The 10,370-nt window shown below is 38.8% G+C and overlaps 1 protein-coding gene across 1 annotated transcript; it reads left to right on the top strand.

Moving 5' to 3' along the window:
• The first annotated feature begins 283 nt into the window (after positions 1-283).
• Positions 284-4,635, top strand: LOC121358253 (alpha-1-antitrypsin-like). Its single transcript, XM_041476315.1, has 4 exons — positions 284-941; positions 2,391-2,661; positions 3,317-3,464; positions 4,444-4,635. The coding sequence occupies exons 1-4, from the start codon at positions 284-286 to the stop codon at positions 4,633-4,635; spliced, it is 1,269 nt and encodes a 422-aa protein (XP_041332249.1).
• Positions 4,636-10,370: the final 5,735 nt, after the last annotated feature.

Raw genomic sequence — 10,370 nt, 5'->3', positions numbered from 1 at the left:
CTCTCCCTTGGACTCTTATTTTTCTTTAATACTCACGTTTCTTTCCCCATTAACAAGGAACTTTTGTAGCTAGAGTAATGTAGAACTGAAGTAGGCAGCAATGCATGGGAATTACAGATAAACTCAGAAGCACAAGGATTTAAACACAAAGGAGGAGGTCAGGACATAATAGTGATTTCCACTTGAAGGCAGTAGCAGAGAGAAATAAAAGATGAGGTGTTGATACAGCCGGCTTCCAGCATCCAAGACCTTTTGTTCTTTGTCCACACAGTTTCTGTGAAGAATGATGAAGGCCATGCTCCCACTGTGCTTGCTGGTGGCCATGCTTCACCTCAGTGCCCACAGTCTGACCCAGACTGATCACCACACTGACCAGCCTGAGGCAACCGACCCCCAGGAGCAGCATTCTCTCGAGGCAGATCCTCTTGAGTCCTGCCAAAGGATAATCCCGAGCAATACAGACTTTGCCTTTCAGTTTTACAGGCAAGCAACCACTCAAGAACCTGACAAGAACATTTTCTTTTCCCCAGTCAGCATCTCTACTGCCCTTGCCCTTCTGGCCCTGGGCTCCCGAGGCAGCAGCCAGGCTCAGCTGCTGGAAGGACTGGCCTTTAACTTCAGCAGCATCCAGAAGGAGGAGATACACCACGGCTTTCGTCAGCTCCTCCGCTTGCTGAACCGCCCTGGCAGCCAGGTGCAGCTGAGCATGGGCAACACCCTGTTCATGGACAAACACCTGAAGCCAATGAAAACCTTTCTGAAGGACATCAAAAAACTGTACAGAGGAAAAGTTGTCTCAAGTAGCTTCCAGAATTCCACTGAAGCTAAAAGAGAGATCAATGATTATGTAAAGAATAAAACCCATGGGAATATAAACCAAATACTTGAGGACCTTGATTCAAACACTCTGATGGTAATTGTTAACTACATTTATTTCAAAGGTAAGTTACATAGATGCTATTTACTGCATCTGTTTTGTGCTGTTTCACCTGAAGTAAAACAAGTACACCAAGTTATTTCTTAATAATTTTTAAATGAAAAGTGTTTAGATGAGCCTATTATGAAAAAATTTAAAGTTCTCCACTCTGAAACCACTTCCACATCTAAGTTTTTCTAGCATATATTTAGACTTCTAAGCATAAAAGTTCATTTACTTGCAATATTCAGGTTCAGGGAATTGCCAGAGCACAACAGATTCATGCATTGTTAAGACTTCATCTGCTTATTGTTTTAAAAATCAAAATGTTTTCACATTGTATGTGTGAAGTAGAAAACTAAAATCTGAAGGTGATGCTTAACAAAAATTGCCAAAAACTTTAATTTACTTACAGTCCATGACTATTGCATGGGTAGGTACCTCTGGAGTTGGAGTCCAGATGTTCTACACTTTGTCATCATATTACACACATCCCAAGAGGTATTTGAATGTATTGCTTTGGAAATTATTAACTTCTTGGTTGTTCATTTGTAGCAGCATGCAGGACATACATGGAATTTCCCACCTTGAAAGGAATATTTGGAAATTATGGACTTTTAGCAAAATAAAAAAATATTTTATTTCAAATACTTTACAAATTTTGGTGAGCTAATCTCAGGTTTCCTAGTCTGAGCACCATACCAGAGCAAATTTCTTTTCTGGAGGGCAAGGGAGAAGGCTTAAACTTATAAAGCAACCAGAATATTGTGGAGTTTACATTCCTTCATTTATTTTTTAAATTACACTATTTCTATTAAACATTTAAAAAAGAAAAAAAGCCAAAAAAAAAAAAACCCTTACAGAATGGCAAGCTGTAATTCCAGTTTATTTGTTTAGTGAATGACCTTTTTTTTATCACAAAATAAAATATCATAGAAAATTCAGTTGAATAAACATACAGAGCAAAGCATGTTGAAGACTAAAGACCCTGAGGCTCTATTCCATAATGCAGTCATGTTCAGGTCCAAAAACTTGTGTTTCTCTAGCATGTAAGCTTTTCCTTAGTGCTACAAGATGAAAAACATATAAAAAACCATGTGAGGAGCATAACATGCTACCTTTTAAAAGTTAGACATCTGCTATGAAACTTGCTTTACAAGCAATATTCTAAAAACAGCAAATCCCTGGATTCTGGTCAGTTTTCATTTGCTTCAAATAAAACATAAGGTAATACAATGAAGATACTTCTTTTAATTTATCTGACTTAGAAAGATTGTGTACAAGTCCACACAAAATTTGACCTGTGGTATTTAATTGTTACAGAGAATAAGATATTTAATGAACTTTGAACACTTTTTATCTCCAAGAGTAAATATTCAGATATGGTTTTATTTACTGTAAATTAGTCTGGACAAATTAATATATCCTCACTGAAACAAGTATTCAATTCCATTCTTTCACTTTTGGTTTTAAGCTTACTGGGAAAATCCTTTCAATATTAAGGGGACTCGCAAGGACTTTTTCCATGTGAATGCAAAGACCTCAGTTGAAGTGGAGATGATGATTCGAGATGGATTTTATAAAGCATACTCTGACAGGAAGCTGTCTTGCGAGGTGGTGCAGATTCCTTACAAGGGAGATGTTACAGCATTGTTTATCCTGCCCAAGAAAAGAAAAATGAAACAGTTGGAACATGCCCTGACAAAAAACACCGTTTCTAAATGGGAAAGATCTCTTCAAAGATGGTAAATATAGAATTTTGATTTGATGATTCAAGGTAGTCAGAACCAAGCCAATACTACGGTCAGGTTTTACAGTTACTGCCTTGTATTTTTGATGGGAGGTTTAAACAACAGAAGAAGTATAAAGGATCAGACCAAATGATTTGATACTTTCAGCAAAAATTAGAAACAGCATTGTTTTGTGATGGGAGAAGAGATTTCTGAGGTGGGAAATTTAATTCTTTTTTCCCCATACATTTTTTCGTTGATGCTAAGTATCACCATTTCCCTTGTATCAGGCAAAATATTTTGAGTGGTAATACTGTGACATAGCAATCAGATCACTCAGAGGGAATGGAGTGGGAATTCCAAAAGCAGAACCTTCAAGGTTAGAAAAAGAAATCAAACTTTGTCCCAAAAATGCTGGCAGCACTACTGTTTACTCTCTCATAAAGTGACTGTGTTGCAGGATCATAAAAGAAATATGAACTGATGTCTTTCTCCTTCCATACTTTTCTATCCTCCAGACCAGCATCTTCCTATCTTCTTTTTCTTGCCATGTTTCTCAGATGAAAAGATTAGCATTCTAGCACAGGAGAACCACCATCAAATTAGGAATCTTCAGTCCAACGCATGTTCTCATTGCAATAACTACCATAATTTACTTTTGTATTGACAGGAGGATGGAATTGCATATTCCAAAACTATCAATTTCAGGCACCTATGACTTAAAGAGGATCTTCATGAATCTGGGTGTAACTGATGTGTTTTCTAATCAGGCTGATCTGTCTGGAATCACAGGAAACCGAGATGTGAAGGTTTCAAAAGTAAGTTTATCAGCAGAAACAACCATCTATGGATTCCTTAACAACCAATTGCCTTACCCTAAATTCACCTGTGAAATTTTACTTATTGCTAGGGCTGGCTGATACTCTGAAATAGAACATTTAGCAGATAAAGTCCCTTTAAACTCCCTCAGACTTCTCCAAGATCTGGAGATAAGGATATTTTCTTTTATCTGACAAGCAAAGGTGGAGGGTAGATGTAGAGGTGGGTTTAGCATTTAACCAGGAAACTAAACACAGCATATTTTCTGCATGTAAAAGAAGTGACTATGGGTAACTGTGTTGTGCATGTCTTGCATCAGCACACCGACAGAAAAAGTGGCCTTTTCCTAACATGCATTCTATAATTTTAAAGAATTTAGAAACTCCTGTTGCTATTAAAGGCTGTTGAGGCTAAAAATATAAAATGGACCAGACTTGAGGAAAACATCCCATTTACTGAAAATAATGTGAAGATAACTACTAGCATTTTTACAGCCATTCTGAAAACATCACTTACCATTTTCTAGCATTTTGGGGCTAGTAAAAGAAAAATATTAAAAATGCCCAACAATAATTTTTAAAAAAAATTGGTAGCAAGGTTGAATTCCTGGCTAAACTGTGTGAATGTGCTGTTAGGAATACTTACAAAGCAGTTCTGGAACCCTATTCCCTTTCCCATTGAAACTGACATTCCCTGTGAGTTTGCTTGGTTATTTTACTTTCAATTAATTTCACAAGGTGTGCAGTTGCTGCGGTCTGCATTGATGCACCTGTGGTGAGGAACACAGAATGTGTAAATATTTGCTTATTGGGACAACATTACTAAAAATCACACGATGGTCTGTAGTGCCCTTTTTCCTGGTTCCTGGATTACTAGCAATTTTTGTGAAAGGCAGTAGTTGAATTAACTTTGTGTTAATTTGAATGATTTCACACCACATCTTCCACATACACTAATTCTTGCTGTATTTTATTGTAGGCTACTCACAAGGCCCTGCTGAAGATCCATGAGAATGGCACAGAGGCTGCAGCAGCCAGCAGCATAGATTTTCTTCCTCATTCTGCCCCTCCCATTGTTAAATTCAGTCATCCATTCTTGCTGTTGATTGTTGATCAGTATACTCAGAGCATCCTCTTCATGGGAAAAATTGTAAACCCAACTGAAAAATGACTGGTCAGTGGCTGGTCTTATTGGTTTGAATTGCATTTTATAGAATTGTTGTCCATTGTGATTAAAATTATATCCCAACAGTTATTAACAATTTTCTTTTTCCAAAGAAGCAGGAAAGAGTGCAGTCATTCTTAGAAACATTCTTTTTGCTTCGTCCTGCCACAGAAAATAACCACTGAGATACACCTATTAGTGAATAGTGAAGAATTTGATAAATCAGCCTTTTAGTGATCAGTGCCATCTTTGAAAAGCAAGGTAATGTCCAGCTGAGAGACTCAGTTAAAAGCTTTATTTACTGTAAGTAAATAAAATTCGAGTAGATAAATCCAAATGAATTCTCTGCAAACTACAGGTTGGCTTCTTATATTGGTAGGGTTTCCTTAGAAGGAAGGCACATCTGCAAATTACACATCGGGAGAGTCAGTCACGCTTTAGACCAGGCCTAGACACTTCCTTTGAAGGTCAAGTCTTATTCCATACTCTCCTTTAGGACATTCACAGCTGATGGCATCCACCCACATTGTGTTGGCTTCCTTGAGCTGGCCATTAATGTAACAAACTCTACACAAACATCCTATGTGGAAGCAGTGCTGGGAAATGTTTTAGTTGGCTAGACATCCAAAAGTTTCTACTGGAATTGCATTACAGATTTAATCTTGTATTTCTTGTAAATAGAAGTCCCTTGTGGATGTTCAAAAGGGACAGGATATGAATACCTGGAAGGGGGAAGAACAAACAGTGAGATTAATCCTATCTCCAGATTTTACATCTATGCTGGTAAATAAAGAGCTCCAAGATCTGTTCTCTAATCATGAGGTCAGCTGGCTTATCACAGGTTGTATCCACATTGCTTAATTCTGACCCTGCAAGTCATCCCATCTACTTATTGGAAATGGCCCTTGGCCTGTGCTAACTCCAAACACATGCTTAGCATTTGTTTGGAAGAATCATATGGTAGCATGTGTCTGAAACTGTTCTAAAAGTATAAGAATGTGTCTGCAAACTGATGGCCAGGTCTGCTCCCCAGAACTGCTCTGTGTACTGTGACAAATGGAGCCAGAGTGTACAACAGAGGAGAGGGAAAGTGTCCCTTCACCACTCAGCCCTCCAAGCTCCCCCTCTGCTGGCAATTTGCATATTTTTGAATAACACTAAGTCCCAGGGGATGCTGATGGGCCTTCACAAGTACTTCTCAGGAGACCCTCATGTGGAGTAAGATTTGGCAGTTCAATAAACGCCCTTCAAAACTACGTCAAGTCACAGACTGTGAGGCTCCCATGTACTTAGCACAGATGTGTTTGGGTGGTCTCTTCTGATTTGTCCTGTGCATTTGCTGTAATTGTGTATGCTTATTTTTACAGTAAATGTGAGTGCTTATTTTCAAAAGGCTGCTCCTCATTAAGGATTTGTGCTGTTCCTCAGCTGATACCACAACGCTTGGATGATGTAGTTACCAGAAACACTTCAAAGCTGAGCACATAGAAACTACCATGAAGCATAAAATATGAAAGTTTAATTCTATTATGTTGTAACATAAATGACCCAAATGCAATTTAAAATGTTATACAACTTACTGTGGAAGCACAGGCATTGTCCATCGTCTATATCCCCTTTCCTCCTTAAAAATATTGAAACCAAGATTTTTGTTATGATCCAGAAAGTCTGTCACTAGTTCAAGGACCACACTTAGTTGCCTGCTAAGTGTGGCCTGATGCTGCAAACTGGAATGAGCTGGCAGAAAAAGGCCATTGGAGAGTCTCCCTTGGCAGGTGGACCCCTTGCTGAGAAAGGCTGTGCACCCAAGGCCAACATCATGCAGATATCCTTCCAACAACTGTGCAGGGGCAGGCAGAGAGAGCAGGCAGAGATGGAGGTGGAAAAGAGCATAGCTCCCCACTCCTCAGACCTGGCAGTGACATCAAAGCAGAGCACGGCTGCAGTAATACTACTGCCGAATTAGTGCTGAGCCAGAGAGATATAATCAAATCCTAGCTGATCAATTCATTCTCAAACACAGTGCCAAACCAAAGGAAAACTCATTTTTTGATTGCTAAAAATGTTTAGAAGTTATTTTACTGACAAATCAGAATGACAACTGTGGCTATAACCTGATAAAGTAATAACCATAGAAGTTCTCAAAGGGCCAGATGGATGAATTTAGGAGTTGTTTTTGGCATGTATCCAGATATGAAATCTATTTACAATTTTACTTTTTCTTTATCCATGACTACATAAAATGCTCCTTTGCTGCATGTGAGCCTGCTGTTCTCAACTGTCAACAGCTCAGTGGCCACAAGCAGAGTAAGAAAACTGAGCTCCACAGGAACAGCAGGCCCACAATGGAGATCCTTTCGGGTGCTGCCAATGATTAGCCCTCAGAAACACACACTCTTCCTTACAGTCTTACAGGCAACTGACTGCCCAAGGACCTGGCAAGAATATTTTCTTCTCCCTGGTCAGCTTCTCTACTGCTTTTGCTCTGCTCTCCCTGGTCTCTGGAGCCACCAGTCAGGCTCAGGGGCTGGAAAAGATGGCCTTTGACCTCACTGGCACTCAGGAGGGCACAACAATTTTCATTTTCTGCCATTTATTTTAATTCTGGAAGTTATACATGCCATCTCTAAGCTCTTGTACCATTGTCATTAATTCAGAGTTTTGATCTGTAGTCCTAACTACTTGAGTTTGATGTATCTTTTGAAAAGAGAAATTCATAGATAAGATACATTTTGAGAGCAAAATTTTGATCTTGAATTCTACTTACTATTACTCATTTTAACCCCTGTTTTATTTGAGTGTTTTTTATAAAATTTCTAACAAGTAGTTTTGAAAAGCTTTGGTAGTGTCAGGTATGTCTACAACTCTACTATCTGACAACTTAATGGAAAATATATCAGGAAAATCTGAGATGAGCTGTCAGTGACAGATTACCCATATTGAGCATTACAGTGCTGGCTGATTGACTTCAATGGAATTCACATCAGACCCTAAATGCTTGTATGCTCTTGGAAACATTTTTTCATTCAATGCTAGGAGATTAAGTACGGACAAAGTAGTAAATATAAAATATTATTTTCTGAACACTGAAGAAATAATCATCTGAGGTAAAATGTCTGTTACGAGAGAAGGAATCACACCTAATAAAAAAAAAGACTTTATTTTCTTCTGAGATATAACACAGAAGGAAAAAATAGAGTATTTGGTTCTGCTTATACAGCTTTCTTCTAGCAGACTATGAGTTTATATGAAAATTCAATTCAAAGATTCCTACTGCATTGGTGAAAGAAGCTGAAATCAAAGTAGGAAAGGTCTAGTTTCTATTCCCAGTTCTGTCACAAACTTTTGCTTAGCCTTCAGCTTTTTTTTTTTTTTTTCTGTTAGTCATGCTGGTTTTTGAAATGGGAGCCTAAAGCAGTTTCATTATTTGAGGAGAAAAGGATCAAACATTTGTAAGATATGGAGAGTATATTTGGGATGCCCTCTACAGAAAAAGATAAAATTACTGAAAGGAGTTGATTTTTATTCCACTTATACCAGTTTTGCAATGATACCAATCTCCCATTTTTAATGGAGTTACATATGTCAAGAAGTCAGTTTAGATGAACTTTTGTAGACATACCTTGAATGATACATCTTTATAGGGAAACAAGAAATGGTTGTATGAGGATTTATCACACAATGTACACATTTATCTTGCTTATCTTTTGTTTTTACAGTCAGAAATCCTTTGCTCTGGAAAGCCCTTAAATATAACATGCAAAACCAGCATATAAAAATCAGATGACCAAGCAGCAACAGAAATAAGTTAATGATATGGGATGAAACTGCTCCTATAAGAAGGAACCAAGACACATTGCATAACTGAGCAGAGTAAGGGAGAGTAGAGGGAGAGATAATGAAATTATTCCTTCATTCCTTCCATATGCACCATTATCAGGCCAATGGGAAAAGCATGTTTGTCAGTCCTTTATATGACTCCCCTGGTTCCTGGAGCAAGAGTCCCCCTGTCCCAGCCACTGCTTATCTCAAAGCACCCAGGAACTCCACACTCTCTTCTGTGCAATTCCCCCTGGATGGCTCTCCTTTTGCAGAACTAGACAAAATTTCTAGTTTGGCCTTGCATATCCCTGTGTTCCGGGGACACAGCCATTTTCAACAACAGGAATGTGCAGTGAAGTAACAAACTGCTTTCCTCTCCCTGTGTTTTTCCTGGCTGACATGCAGGTGATACCTATGTGTGGTAATTCACCCTCATTTTCCATTGCCTTCAACAGCAGCAGCATATATTATCCAAGAGTCTATTTCTGGCACCTACAACCTAAGGCAGATTTTCAAAGGACTGGGTGTGACTGATGGATTCATTAACCATGCTGAACTGGAATTGATGGGAAGCTGATTCTTTGAGAATGGTCATTTGTGGGTCTGCTGTAACTGCTGGTCTTAACCTTGTCCAGGAATATACTTGGGCCAGGGTCAGAGGATCTGGTGCCTGGGAGTTGTGAGCAGGGACAGAAGCAACCTTCCACTCTGCCCCTGACATGCTCATACTGCTGCATCTCCTGGGAGAAAGGAGAGGAATCACTGATGCAGTTTTGCTGTTCCCAGAAATTCTTCTCAAGAAGAGAAGGCATCCTTCAGATGGTTAGCCAAGCATTAGGACTGGGCTGAAAGATTAATGCTATCTATGTAGGCAGGCCCAGGCTTGAGAGAAATATCTTTGCTAGAGTTAAGCAACAGCATACTTGCTACTCCTGAGACTTGGTCATTTTACATAATACGACAATAAACTTTCTGGGTATTGCACGTATGAAAAAAACCCCTCTCTGTAGGAATATATTCTGACCAAACCTGACTTGTAAGAGAGTAGTTACACAGCAATAAGAATGATGGTTGATTCCTATGTGGAGATAAATTGTAAGTTTACCTGGGGCGAAATCATGTTCATTCAATGGAAATAATTAGTCATTGCTAATTAGGATAAGTGCCATGCATCTCATCCTTAAATAACCTTCTAAATAGCTAAATTGTGCCTGTTTCAGCTTCCTCTGAGAGGGATCCCAGTGTAAGATATGTATGTAATGCATGGTTATCCTATGCATATGGGGTTAAGATCTCTCTTCTCCCCAGCTAACATTTTGCTGTGGAAAAGTTTGCTTATTTCATTCTTTCATTTGTTTTCTTATTTCAGTTATTTTTCAAGCTATGCTATGCTTTGCTTTTCACTTTAGTAGTTTCTAAAATACTCATCAATGGTCCCTCAAAAAACTAACCAGTGTTCTGAGCCCATCAAAGTATGCCATTTCGGGCAGGGTGGAGCTGTACCTAAACAAACTTGCTGCTGCCTTGGGTACTCAATTACATGGCATTGTTGCATCAGGGTATATCCTGTGCAGAAAGTTCAGTGGGACAGGGCATCCATGTTCTTGGCATTTTCTTAGCTTTCCAGTTGTTCTCATGTTCTGTTTCCAGGAACTGATTTACCATGGTTACTGGCAAAGCTTTTGTACTTACAGTTTAGCTTGAGCCAAGAGTAGCAAAGTCTCTGATCTTTCTCTCCCTTTAGAATCCTGGGTGCTGGCATCATTCTGGCTGTGTGATGGGGAAAAGACTTTAAATATTTGATATCCAGAAAAAAGTAGTTTACTTAATCTTTGCTTTGCAAATAACTCTTATTTGCCCTGTTTAATCTTTACCAGTGGACATTTACTTAATACTAGAAAGCGAATGAATGAGGGAAG

Source organism: Pyrgilauda ruficollis, unplaced genomic scaffold (genome assembly GCF_017590135.1).
Source record: "Pyrgilauda ruficollis isolate IOZ18807 unplaced genomic scaffold, ASM1759013v1 scaffold38, whole genome shotgun sequence".
NCBI lineage: Eukaryota > Metazoa > Chordata > Aves > Passeriformes > Passeridae > Pyrgilauda > Pyrgilauda ruficollis.
Note: the sequence above shows the minus strand (reverse complement) of the source record. Positions and strands in the feature narration are given on the sequence as shown.

Coding starts and splice junctions, on each gene's coding strand:
- LOC121358253 (XM_041476315.1), top strand. CDS start 284: ATGATGAAGGCCATGCTCCCACTGTGCTTGCTGGTGGCCATGCTTCAC. Junction 942..2,390: donor TAACTACATTTATTTCAAAG/GTAAGTTACATA, acceptor TTTGGTTTTAAG/CTTACTGGGAAAATCCTTTC. Junction 2,662..3,316: donor GAAAGATCTCTTCAAAGATG/GTAAATATAGAA, acceptor TTGTATTGACAG/GAGGATGGAATTGCATATTC.